The sequence below is a fragment of the Budorcas taxicolor genome, chromosome 1 (assembly GCF_023091745.1).
Source record: "Budorcas taxicolor isolate Tak-1 chromosome 1, Takin1.1, whole genome shotgun sequence".
Classification (NCBI taxonomy): Eukaryota; Metazoa; Chordata; class Mammalia; order Artiodactyla; family Bovidae; genus Budorcas; species Budorcas taxicolor.
The window spans coordinates 165,738,579-165,759,773 of record NC_068910.1 but is presented as its reverse complement, the minus strand read 5'-3'; the positions used below and the strand labels follow the sequence as shown (position 1 = coordinate 165,759,773).

Below are 21,195 nucleotides of genomic sequence, written 5' to 3'. Positions count from 1 at the left end.
AGATGGTAATGATAACCCTGTGTGCGAGACAGCAAAAGAGACACAGATGTATAGAATAGTCTTTTCGACTCTGTGGGAGAGGGCGAAGGTGGGATGATTTGGAAGTATAGCATTGAAACATGTATAATATCATATGTGAAATGAATTGCCAGTCCAGGTTTGATGCATGACATAGGATGCTCGAGGCTGGTGCACTGGGATGACCCAGAGGGATGGTATGGGGAGGGAGGTGGGAGGGGGGTTCAGGATGGGAACACATGTACACCAGTGGTGGATTCATGTTTATGTATGGCAAAACCAATACAATATTGTAAAGTAATTAGTCTCCAATTAAAATAAATAAATGTATATTAAAACCTGAAAAAAAAATCATACCAAGAAGTCTTGTTCAGTATTTATTTTTTGAAATTTTCCCTTGCTTGTGAAGTTTACTTGCTTTTAAAAAACCAAAAGGAGTATTTCCATAAAATCTTCAGCCCAGGTCATCTGAAGAACCCAATTTTCAGAATACTGAAGAGTAAAATGTTTAAAGTTTTATGACTTGAAAAATATAAAGTATAATAAGAACATATCTTCTGAATGGGAGAAAATAATAGCAAATGAAGCAACTGACAAACAACTAATCTCAAAAATATACAAGCAACTTATGCAGCTCAATTCCAGAAAAATAAACGACCCAGTCAAAAAATGGGCCAAAGAACTAAACAGACATTTCTCCAAAGAAGACATACGGATGGCTAACAAACACATGAAAAGATGCTCAACATCACTCATTATCAGAGAAATGCAAATCAAGACCACAATGAGGTACCACTTCACACCAGTCAGAATGGCTGCGATCCAAAAATCTGCAAGCAATAAATGCTGGAGAGGGTGTGGAGAAAAGGGAACCCTCCTACACTGTTGGTGGGAATGCAAACTAGTACAGCCACTATGGAAAACAGTGTGGAGATTCCTTAAAAAATTGCAAATAGAACTACCTTATGACCCAGCAATCCCACTGCTGGGCATACACACCGAGGAAACCGGAATTGAAAGAGACACATGTACCCCAATGTTCATCGCAGCACTGTTTATAATAGCCAGGACATGGAAGCAACCTAGATGTCCATCAGCAGATGAATGGATAAGAAAGCAGTGGTACATATACACAATGGAGTATTACTCAGCCGTTAAAAAGAATTCATTTGAATCAGTTCTGATGAGATGGATGAAACTGGAGCCGATTATACAGAGTGAAGTAAGCCAGAAAGAAAAACACCAATACAGTATACTAACACATATATATGGAATTTAGAAAGATGGCAATGGCGACCCTGTATGCAAGACAGGAAAAAAGACACAGCTGTGTATAACGGACTTTTGGACTCAGAGGGAGAGGGAAAGGGTGGGATGATTTGGGAGAATGGCATTCTATCATGTATACTATCATGTAAGAATTGAATCGCCAGTCTATGTCTGACGCAGGATACAGCATGCTTGGGGCTGGTGCATGGGGATGACCCACAGAGATGTTATGGGGAGGGAGGTGGGAGGGGGGTTCATGTTTGGGAACACATGTAAGAATTAAAGATTTTAAAATTAAAAAAAAAATGAAAAAATAAAATAAAATAAAAATAAAATAAATAAATAAATAAATCCCTCTACATTATTTGCTTATAAAACCCAAAGACATGACATTTCAAACTAATTATGTTTATTTAAGTGTAAATATTATTATTATTGATGATTACATTGTTGACATTATAACAATTATGTCATACATTTACTTTAAAATTTATTAAATATATTTCATAAAACTCCTTTTGGGTGATTATATGAAAAAATAGTGATAAATATAAAATATGTTTTCAAGACACATTGAAAGTATCCCAGAGTGAGATATGTATTTCCATACTGCTCAGTGTTCTTTACATTAGGAAGTTGTTCAGCCCTGTGTAGAAAAGAGCAGCATTTAGCCAAAAACATAGGAATTGGTTTATTCAACTGCTTTATAGAAGTTGGGTATTTAGAGATAGAGATTTTGAAGTACATCTTCAAAGTTTGCTGATATTAAAATTTTAATTTATCCACAAATACACTACAGTAAGGGTTTCCCAGGTGGCACTAGTGGTAAAGAGCCCATCAGCCAATGGAACCTGGAGATTTAAGAGACACAGGTCTGATACATAGGTTGGGAAGATCCCCTGAAGGAGGACATGGCAACCCACTCCAGTATTCTTGCCTGGAGAATCCCATGGACAGAGGAACTTTGCAGGCTACAGTCCATAGGGTTGCAAAGAGTTGGACACAACTGAAACAACTTAGCACACACTCATGCACACTGCAATAGACCACATGTGCTTGAACCTGAACGACTAAGTTGATTTTATAATAAATTAGTCATTTAAAAATTTCCCTTACTCTCAGCTTATTTTGCTTCAAATTATGATCCTACCATTTCAAAATACTGATATTTTAAGTAAAGATTGAGAATATATAATCTGTGATATGTTAAATGGTACCTCTTCTAGTCTCCTGGCAGATTATGCATGTTACCTCATTGCTATTCACACCCAGAGGACAAAAGGGCAGCACTGTAGCTCTGCCAAGGGATGCAGAAGCCTATCTCTGATGTATATTGTGTCACAGAACATTTGGGAGTACACAGAGCACTGGTCTATAATTAGTGCTTCCCAAACAGGTGGAGTCTGTAATTATAATTTTGGTGAGTAATGTCTGAGAAAATAAAAAAGCATATTAAACAATCAAATACAACTCTGAAATGTCCTTATTTGCCAAAAACTAACCCTTAACCTCTCTAAAGAAGAAACTAAAACAACTACTATATAGTGATATCTAAAATGTAGCTTGAAAATTATGGAATATTATGAGAAACAGAAGGGTAAAGTCTAAAGGAACTGGTTAGCAGTATGTCCAGCTGTTGAAAGTAAATTACTTTTATTTGAAAAATATAGAAAATAGACTTGAGGAGCCACATCAGTTATAAAGAACTGGGCATTAAAAACACAAAACAAAACAAACAAACAAACAAACAAAGGCAATGAATTGTAAATGTATGTCATTTTTCTCAGAGAATATGCAATCACTCAAGTTGATGGTTTGAGCTTAGTTAAATATTTTACTAGTGAATTTTGAAATAATATGATCATCTGAACCATTTTCCTAATATTTCCTTATATAAATCTAAGTAATCACTTTCTGAAGCATAGCTAACTAAATTACTACTTGTTTATTATGTTATATAATGTTTGTCTCTGGTCTTAAATATTTCCAAGCTCAGAATATTTAGAAATATTTGGATAATGTTTTCAAATATATAAATGCTAGAGATTTTCCCCCCTTAAAAATCAGTCAATGTATCACTAAATTTTGTTTTTGCCTCTTTTGGATTATCAATTGTATTTAGTTTTATATCAGTTCAATTTTTCAGTTTTATAAGTTGTTTATTTTATATATTTACTTTTTTCAATTTGTATTAAATAATTCCACAAAAATTTGCTGAATAACAAGATCACCCTTAGTTCCAGTATTAGGTTTCATTTTCTTCTAGAGAAAATGTCTGGTTTTACTTTCTTTAAATAATGTACACAGTGGAATCAATTAATGTAAAGTTGCAGATGAACATTATCACTCTGCCCTAGATTGTGTAACTTTTTCCTCTTTTACATAGCCCACAATTAATTATTTAACCAAATACTAACAGAACAAAAAAGTAACACATACCTGTAATTTCCAAAACTTTGGGAAAAAATAGTGTCCAGAATCGGCATTGTTGAGCACGTAGTTTGGTATTTACTTTTGGTGACTCTGTATTTAAGGTGAAATACTTTTGTTCATTGCTTTTGAAAACAGGCCATCTCGTACTATTGTTCTGGGTCCCATTCGGATTTCTAAAAAAAAATAGAGATAGTTCTATTGAAGTCACTGATAGATTAATATATATATATATATATATATATATATATATATATATATATGTGTGTGTGTGTGTGTGTGTGTGTGTGTGTGTGTGTATGTGTGTGTGTGTGTATACACACACATACATAATGTTCTCAGAAATCAATAAGAGCTTCTAAAAAGTCAGAAAATGTGAATTTGCTTGATAATGTCAAGCATTAAAGAACTAGTTGAATGTTTTCAGTACCTTGAAGCACTATGTTAGTTAAAATCGTAGGAATTAAAATTTAAAGAAGAAATTTTCACACATATTTCTGCTTAACATATAGGAAGAAAAATATATTCTATTTTAAAACGCTATTTGCAATTTTTTAAGGAATCTCCACACTGTTTTCCATAGTGGTTGTACTAGTTTGCATTCCCACCAACAGTGTAAGAGGGTTGCCTTTTCTCCACACCCTCTCCAGCATTTATTGCTTGCAGATTTTTGGGTCGCAGCCATTCTGACTGGTGTGAAGTGGTACCTCATTGTGGTTTTGATTTGCATTTCTCTAATAATGAGTGATGTTGAGCATCTTTTCATGTGTTTGTTAGCCATCCGTATGTCTTCTTTGGAGAAATGTCTATTTAGTTCTTTGGCCCATTTTTTGACTGGGTCGTTTATTTTTCTGGAATTGAGTTGCATAAGTTGCTTGTATATTTTTGAGATTAGTTGTTTGTCAGTTGCTTCATTTGCTATTATTTTCTCCCATTCAGAAGGCTGTCTTTTCACCTTGCTTATATTTTCCTTTGTTGTGCAGAAGCTTTTAATTTTAATTAGATCCCATTTGTTTATTTTTGCTTTTATTTCCAGAATTCTGGGAGGTGGATCATAGGGGATCCTGCTGTGATTTATGTCGGAGAGTGTTTTGCCTATGTTCTCCTCTACGAGTTTTATAGTTTCTGGTCTTACATTTAGATCTTTAATCCATTTTGAGTTTATTTTCGTGTGCAGTGTTAGAAAGTGATCTAGTTTCATTCTGTTACAAGTGGTTGACCAGTTTTCCCAGCACCACTTGTTAAAGAGATTGTCTTTACTCCATTGTATATTCTTGCCTCCTTTGTCAAAGATAAGGTGTCCATATGTGTTTGGATTTATCTCTGGGCTTTCTATTTTGTTCCATTGATCTATATGTCTGTCTTTGTGCCAGTACCATACCGTCTTGATGACTGTAGCTTTGTAGTAGAGCCTGAAGTCAGGCAAGCTGATTCCTCCAGTTCCATTCCTCTTTCTCAAGATTGCTTTGGCTATTCGAGGTTTTTTGTATTTCCATACAAATCTTGAAATTATTTGTTCTAGTTCTGTGAAAAATATCGCTGGTAGCTTGATAGGGATTGCATTGAATTTGTAAATTGCTTTGGGTAGTATACTCATTTTCACTATATTGATTCTTCCGATCCATGAACATGGTATATTTCTCCATCTATTAGTGTCCTCTTTGATTTCTTTCATCAGTGTTTTATAGTTTTTGATATATAGGTCTTTAGTTTCCTTAGGTCAATATATTTCTAAGTATTTTATTATTTTCATTGCAATGGTGAATGGAATTGTTACCTTAATTTTTTTTTCTACTTTGTCATTATTAGTGTATAGGAATGCAAGCAATTTCTGTGTGTTGATTTTATATCCTGCAACTTTACTATATACATTGATTAGCTCTAGTAATTTTCTGGTGGAGTCTTTAGGGTTTTCTATGTAGAGGATCATGTCATCTGCAAACAGTGAGAGTTTTACTTCTTCTTTTCCAATTTGGATTCCTTTTATTTCTTTTTCTGCTCTGATTGCTGTGGCCATAACTTCCAGAACTATGTTGAATAGTAGCGGTAAGAGTGGGCACCCTTGTCTTGTTCCTGACTTTAGGGGAAAAGCTTTCAATTTTTCACCATTGAGGATAATGTTTGCTGTGGGTTTGTCATATATAACTTTTATTATGTTGAGGTATATTCCTTGTATTCCTGTTTTCTGGAGAGTTTTTATCATAAATGGATGTTGAATTTTGTCAAAGGCCTTCTCTGCATTTATTGAGATAATCATATGGCTTTTATTTTTCAATGTGTTAATGTGGTGAATTACATTGATTGATTTGCGGATATTGAAGAATCCTTGCATCCCTGGGATAAAGCCCACTTGGTCATGGTGTATGATCTTTATAATGTGTTGTTGGATTCTGATTGCTAGAATTTTATTGAGGATTTTTGCATCTATGTTCATCAGTGATATTGGCCTGTAGTTTTCTTTTTTGTAGTATCTTTGTCAGGTTTTGGCTATGATGGTGGCCTCATAGAATGAGTTTGGAAGTTTACCTTCCTCTGCAATTTTCTGGAAGAGTTTGAGTAGGATAGGTGTTAGCTCTTCTTGAAATTTTTGGTAGAATTCAGCTGTGAAGCCGTCTGGACCTGGGCTTTTGTTTGCTGGAAGATTTCTGATTACAGTTTCAATTTCCGTGCTTGTGATGGGTCTGTTAAGATTTTCTATTTCTTCCTGGTTCAGTTTTGGAATATTGTACTTTTCTAAGAATTTGTCCATTTCTTCCACATTATCCATTTTATTGGCATATAATTGCTGATACTAGTCTCTTATGATCCTTTGTATTTCTGTGTTGTCTGTTGTGACCTTATGACCCAGCAATCCCACTGCTGGGCATACACACTGAGGAAACCAAAATTGAAAGAGACACGTGTACCCCAATGTTCATTGCAGCACTGTTTATAATAGCCAGGACATGGAAACAACCTAGATGTCCATCAGCAGATGAATGGATAAGAAAGCTGTGGTACATATACACAATGGAGTATTACTCAGCCATTAAAGAGAATACATTTGAATCAGTTCTGATGAGATGGATGAAACTGGAGCTGATTATACAGAGTGAAGTAAGCCAGAAAGGAAAACACCAATACAGTATACTAACACATATATATGGAATTTAGAAAGATGGCAATGATGACCCTGTATGCAAGACAGCAAAAAAGACACAGATGTGTATAGCGGACTTCTGGACTCAGGGAGAGGGAGAGGGTGGGATGATTTGGGAGAATGGCATTGAAACATGTATACTATCATGTAAGAATCAAATCGCCAGTCTATGTCCAATGCAGGATACAGGATGCTTGTGGCTGGTACATGGGGATGACCCAGAGGGATGTTGTGGGGAGGGAGGTAGGAGGGGGGTTCATGTTTGGGATCACATGTACACCCGTGGTGGATTCATGTCAATGTATGGCAAAACCAATACAGTATTGTAAAGTAAAATAAAGTAAAAATAAAAATAAAATAAAATAAAATAAAATGCTAATACTTTCTTTACACTTGAACATATATATCTAAGTTTGGGACTGATTGCTTATTTCCTAAGTATGTAATAACCGTATTACTCTAGGTCTAACTTTTAAGTTGTTCTTTCATTCATATAAATTTGTTCACTGCTTAAAAATCCTTCAATAATCCCCCTGTGAGATTAGATAAATATTAGTGAACATGCCACCCACATTTCCAAGCTTACTTTCAGGTATTCTCTCTGCAGGCCAGCCAACACAAGTTAGGGACACTTTCTTCGTGATTTCTTTCTCTATTTCACCTCCTGTCTTTGTCTAGCTATTACTTTTGCCTGGAATTGCTTCATTTCCTAATATCAGGTGTCAAAACCAATTCAGAACCTTCAGATACTGTTTTCATGCTGATGCTTCCCATATTTTCAATTGTGATTTTTAAATCAATAGTGCTTGACTCAATTTTTCAGAAATTTATAATTTTTGGTTCATTTACACCTTGTAGGATTCAATAATATATTATTGCCTAGGTCACACAAACAGAAACTTAAAGAATAAACATTCTGGAAGTGACTATCTGGATAGTTACTGGTAATTCTAAAGATTTCCCTTTAATATATTTGTATGCTACTTTTATGAGTCTGACACTGCTCTAGGCTTTAGAAATACAAATACATATGGAAAACGTAGTTTCCCTCAGAGAATTACAAGACAGGACATCCATGAAAACAAAGAGCCAACAATATATGGTAGCCTAAATCAAGCATAAACATGACTTGTCAGAAGAGGGAATTACCTGAAGAAATGCAATTTTACATAAAGTAAGGAGAAAAAAATAAGAAACTGAACCAGAAAGAAAATTTTGGAAAACTAAAGAAAGGAAGCTGAAATAAAATAGGTAAAAAATTGTGTTCCTCCTAGTTCAAATAGCAATGAAAAAAAAAAGTTGTTTTCTTGGACTCTAAGAGGAGATTCTATTAGAATTATAGCTTTAGGATATTAGTGTTATAGCAATAAGATTTGACAATCTAGGAAAATGGTTTAGACTTTAGTTCGTAGGCATTTACAATTCTTGAAGGATTCTTGGCCAGATGGTTTACTGTAAACATAATAGTTTAGAATTACTAACCTAGAGGTGGTATCTAGAATAACCAAGAAACCTAGAAAGTAGTCACTGAGACTTGTATAATAAAAAAAAAAAAAAAAAAATTAAAGTGACAGTCAAATGCAATTCATCGCTTTCTAACTTAAGCACAACCATATAAGAAAATCTCCAGCTGAACTTTTCTAAAAGTATACCACACAAAATTCTTCATTATTAACAACATACCTTCTATATATTATTGACAGAAACTTGGGAGTACTGATAGAACATACATTTTTTTTCTTGCCAAAAGCCTGTGAACCCCTAGAATTTGGAAAGAAAAGCAGGGATTCATCAGCATGGTTATCTGAGGCAGATTGTGCCATCAAGAACTTGTGTTGAATAAGTACCATAAGTTCCTATTTTATCACAGATGCAGACATATTCAACCATGAGTCAAGAGCTATAGAGATAAATAGTTTCGTGATGAACTGGTTGATTTTATGTAGGAACTGGATGATTTAATAAGAATTATTAAAAACCAGAGCTATTCAAGCTAAACCAATATCATAACAGGATTGAATCCTCTTGCTTTAGGGTATTATTTGAAAAAGGTCAGGAAGAAAATTTCTCCAGATCACAGATGGCACACTTGTCTAGGTGAATTATGTAGTTTTTTTTCTTTTATTTTAAAGCTTTAGAAACTAACAAGTACAGCTGCTGGAGGCTGGATATTAAACCAGGAGAACCACTGGTCTGATTCAGTACAGCAATTCTTATGTTCCTAAATAGCCTACTTTCCTTCTAATTCTATTCTAATTAACTTATGGCACCATTTTAACTGCACATTCATTTCTGGCTTCTGCAAATGGTGACTTAAACAGAGCTGACTTTTACTTGAGTTCAAGAGTGAAGCACTAATGGCACTGCCAGTGTTAATTTAACAAACTTTGTCCTATGAAATAACTCATGACATTCCAAATTGTAGTTCAGAGATAATAAAATTCCTTTGCCTATGGATGCAGATATTGTTTTCAAAAAGTGATTGAAATAGCTATTGAAGTGATGAAACATTTTATTCTATAATTTGAAAAAAAACTCCAAAGACTCAAACTTAATGAGATAAACAATTCTCTTCTTATTTGTATAAATTAAAAACTTTTTAAAATGCAATATATTTTCCAGATACAAAATTTTGAAACACTGTGTTGTGCATGTTCAATCCCTCAGCTACTTTGCTACCCATGACCTGTAGCACACCAGACTCCTCTGTCCAAGGAATTTTCCCAGCAAGAATAATGAAGTGGGTTGCCATTTCCTCCTCCATCTTCCCAACCCAGGGACTGAATCCATATTTCTTGCATCTCCTGCATTGGCAGGCAGATGTATTTAACCACTGAGCCACCTGGGAAACCCTCTGAAACACTATATAATTTTAATTTCAAAATTACAAAATAAATTTAAACATCCTGACTTTGCCATTTTTTAAAAAATATTTTATATTCCGATTACAAAATAAAGACCTCAAAGTGAAAATATGCAACACTTTCCATCATATAAAGAAATCTCTTCTTTTTATGTTCTCAGGTTGTTTTTTTTTTTCTAATTTGTATTATACAAAAGTAGTCTAAAGATCATTCATTGCACTTTTCCTCTAATGTAAGATTGAAAAAATTTAAGACATGGTTTATTTAACCAAAAATGCAGAATATCGTTTGAACAATTGTATTACAGAAAACTGCTTGCTTGTCATTGATATTTGAACATTTTCTATTCATTTTATGAATAGAATCTTTAAAAATAAATTAATTGACTATGAAGAACTAGGATATATTCAACTTCATGTATCAAATTTTCTTAGGAATACAAATTCCAATATTGCTTACCCAGTCCTAACACAGGAATTAAGATTCCTTTAAGAATTCAGAGATGGTTATTTCTAACTAAGATATATAGTTCCTTTTTAAGCATTTTATTTTATATTGAAGCGTAACCAATTAACAATGTTGTGATAGTTTCAGGTGAACACTGAATGGACTCAGCCATACATATTCATGTATTCATTCTCCATCAAATCCATCCAGGCTGCCACACAACACTGAGCAGAGTTCCCTGTGCTATACAGTTATTTTAAAATGAATATATTTTAGTTTTTTTTGTAATCTAGTAAAACGAAGTCATGATTACTAGTTGTAAACTGAAAGGCCACCTGAAATATTCCACAATCATAAGCAGGCCACAAGGATATAGTATATAGTGGATAATTTCTTATATGCAAACATTCATGGGTTTATATTCTGTCATGTCATGCTTAAATAAAACTATATTTTAATTTAAAGAATAGAGGGTTATAAAAGAACCTGAATTTAGAGATTAAACCTATTCTTTCATTAAACAATTATCAATTGAGAGCATACTTTGTCAAACTTGTTTGAATCACAGAAGATTCAACAACAACAAAAACAGAAAAAAATTCCTACCTCATACAGTTTTCATTCTTGAGAAAGATAGACAATAATGATAATAATAATAGAAAAATATATAGTATGTTGAATAGTAATAGCTCCTAGAAATAATAAAGTGGAAAGTAGGGATGATAGGAAATCATGAGTATGTTAAGTATGTGTGTATGTATGGAGGGCAGAGAATAGGGAGTATATAATAAGGAATTTGATAGATATTGTCCAAATTTCCTTGTGAGATAACCTCTAAGTCTTGGAATTTTGCACCATACCTGATAGTTTATACTAACAGGGTGATTCATGTTGTGCACATGATGGCTTTTGCTAACGCAATGACTCAGGGTGGGGCTGCACACACTGATAATCTTAGGGAAGGAACTGACCACCCCTCAAAGACTGCTGCTGCTGCTGCTGCTACTAAGTCACTTCAGTCATGTCTGACTCTGTGCGACGCCATAGATGGCAGCCCACTAGGCTCCTCTGTCCCTGGGATTCTCCAGGCAAGAATCCTGGAGTGGGTTGCCATTTCAGTGATTAGAGGGTTGGGACTTTGAGCCAACTGATATCAACCTTGAGCTCCAGGAAGAGGAGGGGCCTAAATATTGAGTCGAACCACTTGGCCAATAATTGACTGTGCCATGACTTGCTAATGCAACCCAAATAAAACTAAACCCCAAGGTCAGGTGAGCTTTCTGGGTTGGCAGTTCTCCATGTGCGCATTACCACAGTTGATGCCATGAAGATGAAGCGTCTCTGAGGATGTTGAAGATTTCTGTTTGGAAGCTTGTTAGTTGTAGATCTTGCTCTCTGTATCTTTTCCTTTGGTTCTGAGCTGTGTTCTTGCTATATTGTTTGTGTGTTAGTCACTCAGTTGTGTCTAACTCTGACTCCGTGGATTGTAGCTCACCAGTCTCCTCTGTCCATGGAATTCTCCAGAAAAGAATACTAGAGTGAGTTGCCATATCCTTCTATAGGGGATCTTCAGAACCCAGGTATTCCACATTGCAGGCAGATTTTCTTTATCGTCTGAGCCACCAGGGAAGACCTTTGCTAAATTAAAACTGAAAATTGTGATTTATGGCATTTTTCTAAGTCCGGTGGGTCAATCTAGTGAATTACCAAATCTGAGGGAATGCATGTGGCCTCTGAACTCTCAAGTTAGATCTAAATCTTGGGACAAGTTGACAGTCTGAAGAGCTGTGCCTTAACCTTGACTTTGGAAGTTTCTGGGTAGGGAAACTCTGCAATATTTGAAAAGAAACTTAAGTGAAGAGTTGACAGAGGATACGAGACATTACTTTGCCAACAAAGGTCCGTCTAGTCAAGGCTATGGTTTTTCCTGTGGTCATGTATGGATGTGAGAGTTGGACTGTGAAGAAGGCTGAGCGCTGAAGAATTGATGCTCTTGAACTGTGGTGTTGGAGAAGACTCTTGAGAGTCCCTTGGACTGCAAGGAGATCCAACCAGTCCATTCTGAAGGAGATCAACCCTGGGATTTCTTTGGAAGGAATGATGCTAAAGCTGAAACTCCAGTATTTTGCCCACCTCATGCGAAGAGTTGACTCATTGGAAAAGACTCTGATGCTGGGAGGGATTGGGGGCAGGAGGGGAAGGGGATGACAGAGGATGAGATGGCTGGATGGCATCACCGACTCGATGGACCTGAGTTTGAGTGAACTCCAGGAGTTGGTGATGGACAGGGAGGCCTGGCATGCTGCGATTCATGGGGTCGCAAAGAGTCGGACATGACTGAGCGACTGAAATGAACTGAACTGAACTGAACTGAACTGAAGAGTGAGCCATGCAATTGATTTGAGTGAAGAGTATTTTAACAAAAGCAGAAAGCAAAGGCCAGTGAGACAGGTGTGTGCCTGGAGTTTTCCAAGGACCTATGTAGGAGGGTGTGACTGAAGTGAAGCCAGTCAGGGAGGAAGGAGTAGAAGGTGATATTATTTATTTACCTGTAGGACCTTATAATCTTTTTACCTCTGCTCTGAGAGAGAGAAGAAGCAATTGGAAGGTCTGCACAAATAAAGGACAAGAAAAGATTATCTCTGAGAATTGACTGCAGAGAATCTACAGGTAAAAACAGGGAGATCAGTTAGGAGACCACAGGAATAATTTACGTGAGAGATGATGGCTGTGTGAACCACAGAAGTAGTAGCAGAAATTGAGAGAAGTGTTCAGAGCTTGCAAATATTTTGAAAGGTGAGTCCTTATAACTGGCCATGAATTAGAAGTGGAGAGAAATGAGAACAGTCAAAGATGACTCCAAGAATTCTGTCCTGAGGAATTGGGAGGATTAGCAGAGCTGCCATCATTCAAATAGGAAATCCTGTAAGAAGAGCATGTTGTTGCTATTGCTGTTCAGTCATCCAGTTGTGTCAGAATGTTTGTGACCCCTTCGACTGTGGCACACCAGGCCTCCCTGCCCCTCACCAACTCCTGAAGCTTTCCCAAGTTCATGTTCATTGCATTGGTGATGCCATCCAGCCATCTCATCCTCTGACACCCTCTTCTCCTTCTGCTCTCAGTCTTTCCCAGGATCAGGGACTTTTCCAATGAGTCATCTGTTCACATCAGCTGACCAGAAGTACTTCAGCTTAAGCTTCAGCTTCAGCATCAGCATCAGTCCTTCCAGGGAATATTCAGGGTTGATCTCCCTTAAGATAGACTGGTTTGATCTCCTTGCTGATCAAGGAACTTTTAAGAGTCTTCTCTAGCACCACAGTCTAAAGGCATCAATTCTTTGGCAATTTGCTTTCTTTACAGTCCAGCTCTCACAACCGTACATGACCACTGGGAAGACCATAGCCTTGACTATATAGACCTTTGTCAGAAGAGTAACGTCTCTGCTTTCAAACAGGTTTGTCATTGCTTTCTTGCCAAGAAGGAATTGTCTTCTGATTTCATGGCTGCAATTACCGTCCACAGTGATTTTGGAGCCCAAGAAGAAATCTGTCACTACTTCCACCTTTTCCCCTTTTATTTGCCATGCAGTAATGGGGCTGGGATGCCATGATCTTCGTTTTTTAATATTTAGTCTTTTGCCGGCCCTTTCACTCTCCTCCTTCGCCCTTATCAAGAGGGTCTTTGGTACCTCTTCGCTTTCTGCCACTAGAGTGATATCATCTGCATATCTGAGATAGTTGATGTTTCTCATGCCTATATTAATTCCAGCTTATAATTCATCCAGAAGAGCATACTTGGAGGAAAATAACATGAGTTCAACTCTTCCCAGGTCTTTAGGAAGAATGTCAGATTTTTCCCTTCCTATGCAGGGGGAAAAACACAGCTTTTCCTTACTGTATATTTCTTTCCTGTTAGTCTCCTTTTCTATCACATAGAACACTTCACCACTGATCCTTTTAGACACTAACTGTGTGAACACTTTTCTCAGTAAAATAAGCTAGTCTGACACCAGCTGAGTGTTCTACAATTTAATTCAGTTCTGACACTACCTGGACAGAGCATCAGATCCAACAGAAAAGGACTCAGTCCTACAAGACTGCCCCACCCTTTCACAACAATAAGCAAGTCTTTGACACCAGCTGAGTGTCCTACATGCTAAGCTAAATAATGTGAAATTCTGCATCAAATAAATTTTCACTATGGCTGTAAGACACCATACAACAGTTTTTACATGTCCCTTTCATGTACATTATTCTTTTTTTTTTTACCATAGCAATTCAGCATTTAATAAAAACAATTGATAATAAAGTATATAGCCTGTGCCTAAAGGATCCATATTTCAAAAGTGAGATGTTCAGATTTAGTACCCTTAGAAAAAAAATCAGGAAGCAATTGAGCAAAATTGAGCTCAAAAAAGGAGACATTCTGTGAGTATCATGATTAGTAGTGGGAGCAGTACTTGAAACATTTCACATGTTGCTTCTATTATACTGACAGATTTATATAAAGAACAGACAAAGCGATTTTCATATAGTAAACAAATTTACTCTTCATATTTAAGCATATAAAAAGAAATGTGTATTCCTAACAGAATCTATTATTTTAAGTAAATATGGAGACACGGGTGAAACAGAAAAGGATAATAAACAGAAAAGGGTAAATACCATCTTGCTTATTGCAAGGTCATATTTTCCATATCATTTTGCATATGGTAAACTTCTTAGGATAAAAATAGGCATCAAATATATTTTGAAGTAGTTTTTTTATTCCTTCCAGAAGAATTTCTGTGACTGTAGTATTTGTAAAATTGATCAGATTGCACTACGAATTGTGTTTAATTAGATGTTTGAAAATCTGAACAATTTTAAAACTCACCCAAAGATAGCTTTCTTAAATTAAATAAATTATAACATTTATATAACCAAATAAAATTAGTCTAATAACCACTGAATTCTATTAAAACAACTATTAATTCATAAATGCATTCCAGTAATTCAAGGATACTGATTGCATTTTAATTTATAAGGTTAGAGCCTAAGTTAATTAGTTTTATAAAACTTCTTATCCTGAATCTCGTGATTTTCTACAAGCTTCCGTGATGAAGCTTCAATGATGAATGAAATAATGTAAACAAGTTTTCTTCAAAAATATACATGCAAATGTACACATTCTGGTTAATCTGGCTCCTGATAACTGTATATAACATGTATATATACATATATATATATTGGAGATGGCAATGGCAGCCCACTCCAGTGTTCTTGTCTGGAGAATCCCAGGGACAGGGGAGCCTGGTGGGCTGCCGTCTATGGGGTCGCACAGAGTCGGACACGACTGAAGCGACTTAGCAGCACCAGCAGCATACATATGTGTGTGTGTGTGTGTGTGTGTGTTACACAACTTAAATATTTAGGATGTACGTGTGTGTATGCGAAGTCTCTTCAGTCGTGTCTGACTCTTTGCAACCCTATGGACTGTAGCCCATCAGGCTCCTCTGTCCGTGGGATTCTCCAGGCAAGTTGCCATGTTCTTCTCCAGGGGATCTTCCTGACCCATGGATGGAACCCAGGTCTCCTGTCCTGCAGGCAGATTCTTTACTGCTGAGCCACTTGGAAAGCCCAAATATTAAGGAAGCCAAAAACAACTGAGCAAATATCATTTACATCAAGATTAAAATATATATAGTAGCATATTATTGCAATTCACTGTAACAGTGCCAAATTACATAACAACAACGATATATTGAGCTCTGAAATAAATCATATCTTATTTATTTTTGTATGCTCAGTACCTGAAATAATTCTGAGCAAAAAGTATATGCTCAATAAATGCTTATTGAAATGAGAACTAAGTGAATAACCTTCATTACTTTGGATATATTTTTAATTAATTCAATATGAGCTATTAAATATTTTTCACAGTACTATATGAAAAGAGAAATTCACTTTATTCTCTTGGGTTAAGATGAATAAAAATGTATGGTAAACATTACTCTTTTAAGAATAAAAACCTGAAAACATACATTGATTCTTCAAGTGCCTAAAGCAATAATACATTTCACTTCAAAGTCCTACATGAGCTAATGGAAGGTCACAATGTGTATGAGTTACTCTTAAGCCTGTTCACAGACTGAAACTCTTTTTCAAGTTTTATTTCTTCCATCCAGATGCACTGTACATTATCAGAAAGATTGTTATGACTGTACTGTTCTCTCCCTGGAGGTAATAAGGGGAAAAAAAATGTTACCAAAGCAATATAGAGTTTATAACAATTTACTTGGGCATACAGAATTTTTTATAAGTGGATCACTTGCAATTTAGATTATATTTTAACACAAATGTCTTACTCTAGTTCACTTTTGGTACTTGTTTCCCCCATCTCCTGACATTTTCAATGAAAACTGTGGAAATAAAAGAAGTAATTACTGAAGAACCATTCCCTAGCTTCATGAATTTAAGTTTCCTCCTTACTTCGACAGGTTTGTTTTTCAAGGCAGGAATATGGGTACCCAGGGTGGCAGAATTGTACCAGTACACTGTAAAAGTTTGCAATAATTCAGAAATTCTCCAAAAATTATTTCTTCCATCTAAATATACTATGTAAACAGGATCCATGGTCAAGTTGGTTCTTAAATTTTTATTATCTCATTATTCTTAACTAGTGGATTGGGATATAGTCTCAACTTCACAGAGAAATAAGAATTCAAAATTTTTATGAGAGAAAGAGAAGAAAAAAGAGAAAGCAAGATAAAAGAAGGAACTAAAGAGAAGAGTTCCATAGAAATATATAAATTAAATAATCCTGCTACCTAATTTGATCAAAAGGCAAAACACACCAATGATCTAAATTTTCTGGGGAAGGAATAAAAGAGGAAGATTTATTTTCAGTCAGCACTAATAAAAAGGAGCAAATTACATTTCAGTTAAATAAATGCCATTAGGAAGATGAGATATATTTAGCTGCACATCATCTTCTAACTTTAAAAATAATTAGTAACTGTAGTAACTGGAGGCATTCAGAATATGGGATGAGGTTTCAGCTCTAGCAATAAGCAGAGGCCAATTATTATATAATATAGATAGACAGGCACTATGAAATGGATGTCTGGGAAGTAAGAAAAAAACATTCAGTCTAAAAGCTGAACATTTCATAAAAGGTAAGACTTCTTGACTGTCAGAACCTTGTCTCATCTTTTCAATTTTATTTTTTTACTAGCACTTAATAAAGAAATAGATGGGGAAACAGTGGAAACAGTGTCAGACTTTATTTTGGGGGGCTCCAAAATCACTGCAGATGGTGACTGCAGCCATGAAATTAAAAGACGCTCACTCCTTAGAAGAAAAGTTATGACCAACCTAGACAGCATATTCAAAAGCAGAGACATTACTTTGCCAACAAAGGTCCATCTAGTCAAGGCTATGGTTTTTCCTGTGGTCATGTATAGATGTGAGAGTTGGACTCTAAAGAAAGCTGAGCACAGAAGAACTGATGCTTTTGAACTGTGGTCTTGGAGAAGACTCTTGAGAGTCCCTTGGACTGCAAGGAGATCCAACCAGTCCATTCTAAAGGAGATCACTCCTGGGTATTCTTTGGAAGGACTGATGCTAAAGCTGAAACTTCAATACTTTGGCCACCTCATGCAAAGAGTTGACTCATTGGAAAAGACCCTGATGCTGGGAAGGATTGGGACCAGGAGGAGAAGGGGACAACAGTAGATGAGGTGGCTGGATGGCATCACGGACTCTATGGACATGAGTTTGGGTGAACTCCTGGAGTTGGTGATGGACAGGGAGGACTGGCGTACTGGAATTAATGGGGTTGTGAAGAGTCAGACACAACTGAGTGACTGAACTGAACTGAATAAAGAAATTGCCACAGATTTTCAATCAGTGTTGTTGAACTCGATCATATTGAAGGGGAAAATAAAGAGTTCAAAATATCTTAAAAACACACAAACATGCTACTCCTCTTAATCCAAAACTGTATGTTCCAACACATTTTCACCTTTGCTGACACATGGTTTCTTTTTTTTTTTGTTGTTTTTCCTCTCTAAATATATAACTAAAAGTCAGGTGCCCATTTTAAAGCACATTTTCTATTATTTTATAGGAACATTTAGATGTAATTAGTATTTAAGAGAGGTTTTTGTACTTAACTCAGTCTCCTAAATGCTTGACCAAAGTACTTGGATAGAATCATGAAAACAAATTGATTCCCAGAACACAGTTTGCATTTAGCAATTTGGTTGCACAGCACAGCTTCAGTTGTTTATCAGTTGAAAGGGAAAAAGGTTGCCAGACAAAAGATCTCTAAGATTCTCACTAGATGGTTGATATGATGGATGAACAAAGCTTTCATGGTTTGGAGGATTATTCTTTCTTCTTTCCTCTGCATTGTTTGGACAGAAGGGTTGACTTAATTACCTAGAGAGTTACAGAGAAACACCAGCCAATGTTTAGCCTCCTCCAGCTCTCTAGAAAAATGAACTGGACTGAATACTAGATTGATTTAAAGAGAAGCAGAACTGTTTCCTCTCTCCCTTCCTTCCCTCCCTCCTTCCTTCTTTCTTCCCTCTCTCCTTCTCTTCCTCCCTTCCTCCTGCCTTCTTTCTTTTCTTTATTAGCTTTGCAGATGCATTCAGATAATCTGCCTAATTTTTAATGTGAAAATGCACTGTATTTGTACCTATACCTGTCTTCCAGTGACATCAGAGCAACTGCTATCATTTGGAAGCAATCATATTAACCCCAGAAGGGCTATAGGGCAATAGTCTGTATTAAGTTCAAATGCAATTTTACATAGTGTCAACAGAGCATTTCTTTTAATGAGTTCAGACTAAGTATTAATCATGGATGAGAAAATAACCCCAAACTTGAAACACATTGGCTTCTCTTTTGAGTATTCCAAATTTTACTATTTTTGTTCTTCATGTCAGTTTGCTCTAATCTGTGCCATAAAGTTGATGGCAGCAAGCCCACAGTTTCAAGAATAAGCCTAGGAAATGCCAAGAAAAAGTCCTGGAAACTGAGTTTTGTAGTAGCTATGCAATTCTTAAAATAGGTTGATTTTAAGGGAACCCTTGAACATTAGAAGGGACTTGGGAAATCAAATGCTCTAAGAAAATTACATAAAAACTTAATTGCAATTTTTTTATTTATGGGAGAGTGTGAGTATATAAAATACTTCTTCTTGGATTCAAACATTTTTCATTGTATCACCATTTACTTGAGTTTCATTTGTTTAAATTATCAACTCCATTAGGCTGGAAAACTCCATGAGAGTAGATAAACATGCCTGTTTTGTTCATTCTTGTAGCCTAGCACAGTCTGTGCTCAATAAAAGCTGCTTGCTGAAGATTTTTCCTACCAGAGGGCTTGCTTAAGTAAGTAAACCATTAGATTGATTGTACCAAAACCCAATGTAATTTTGAATACAAAGCACAAAAACACACAAAAATAATTTAGGTAATATGATGAATGATACATTGCAAACTAAAATTAAAATATCCATGTATATTTGATTTTATTTACAGGACATTGATTCCAAGGAAAGTAAGATGAAGGAAAAAATATGCCAAGTTAAGCTGCAGTGATAGCAGTGAGATTATTTTTGAAGAAATAAATATTTTAAGTAAGCTTTATTGCAATACACATATATACACAATAGACTCAAATCATGATTAATGAATTTTTCAAACTGCCAAAGCATACTGAATTTCTAATTATTAACATGGTTATATAAATAAAATAATCATATTTAAGATCAATTTTTTATAATCTAACTAATTGGTAAAATTCTTTGATCCAACTGATATTAAATCTATATGTTTGCTATCTACCATTTAAAAAAATGCTATTTTAATATTTCTTCTATCATATTAATTGACTAATAATTAGTAAATTAAAATAGTCATTTTCATAATTTTAAATTATTTAAAACTTTTAGGATGTCCCATGCAAGCATGCATACTAAGTCACTTCAGTTGTATCTGATTCTTTGTGACACCATGGACTGCAGCTCAACAGGCTCCTCTGACTATGGAATTCTCTAGGCAAGAATACTGGAGAGGGTAGCCATTCCTTTCTCCAGGGTATCTTCCTGACCCAGGATCGAACCTGAGTCTCCCACATTGAAGGCAGATTCTTTACTGTCTGAGCCATCTGAGCCATGAGGAAAGCTCCTTATGTTATCCTTATCTCAATTATTTCTCTTGAAAGCCTTGTATTTTATTGGCATGAAGTTGGACATATTTTATAATCAAAGATTTTCTATTCTTAAATTGTTTTGGCTCTTTTCTGGATACTTTTCCTAGCTTTTCTATTAATTAAATAATTTTAACTTTTTTACTCAGAGATAAATATTATGATCTTTAAATATAAAGTTGAAATTTCCTTGAGGTAATGTTGTTTCATCTCCTATTCAGTGTTTTATTCTGCATAAAATATCTGCTTAAAGGTCTTCTGCTTGTTTGTTCATTTTACATCATGAGGTGTGTGTCAGATTTTGGACAAGTTCATTCTAAATCCTGACAACTTTATTCATTATTAACCCTACTTGATAAAACATATTTGTATTAAAGCCCTTCCAGAATTCCAGGCACTGCAGCTATTTTTCACTTTTTATCAAGAGTAGTTTGCTGTTTGTTTTTTTTTTTTTTTTAATGCTAAGCTAAATTGACATATCTATGAATTTTACCCAAAGATTCCCGGGTTTATGTCCACAAAGAATATATCCAAATTCTCTTTATGACAATTTGACACATTTTGTTTTACTTGAAGCCAGATACATTCATCTCCTCACTCAAACACCTCTTTTTGTCCTCCAGACTAAAGAAAATCTCTTCCTTCATGAGACAATAAATAAGGTTTTCTTATCTGGAGATGTGTCACTTGATAGCCAATATTCTGTTGAATTTTCCTTAATCCACAATAAAATATCAAACCTATTTTTTTCAGGAAGTTGTTTGTCATTCACTTCCTGAATTTTTTTGCCCAGTGTGCAACAGGAACTCCATGGGCAATGGATATA

General features: G+C 35.4%; 1 protein-coding gene across 1 annotated transcript in view; it reads right to left on the bottom strand.

Moving 5' to 3' along the window:
- BCHE (butyrylcholinesterase) overlaps positions 1-21,195 on the bottom strand; it is a 78,645-nt gene that overhangs the window by 9,256 nt on the left and 48,194 nt on the right. The window contains exon 3 of the mRNA XM_052649603.1: positions 3,727-3,893. Within this exon, the coding sequence (XP_052505563.1) occupies positions 3,727-3,893 (167 nt within the window). The remainder of the gene's footprint in view (positions 1-3,726; positions 3,894-21,195) is intronic.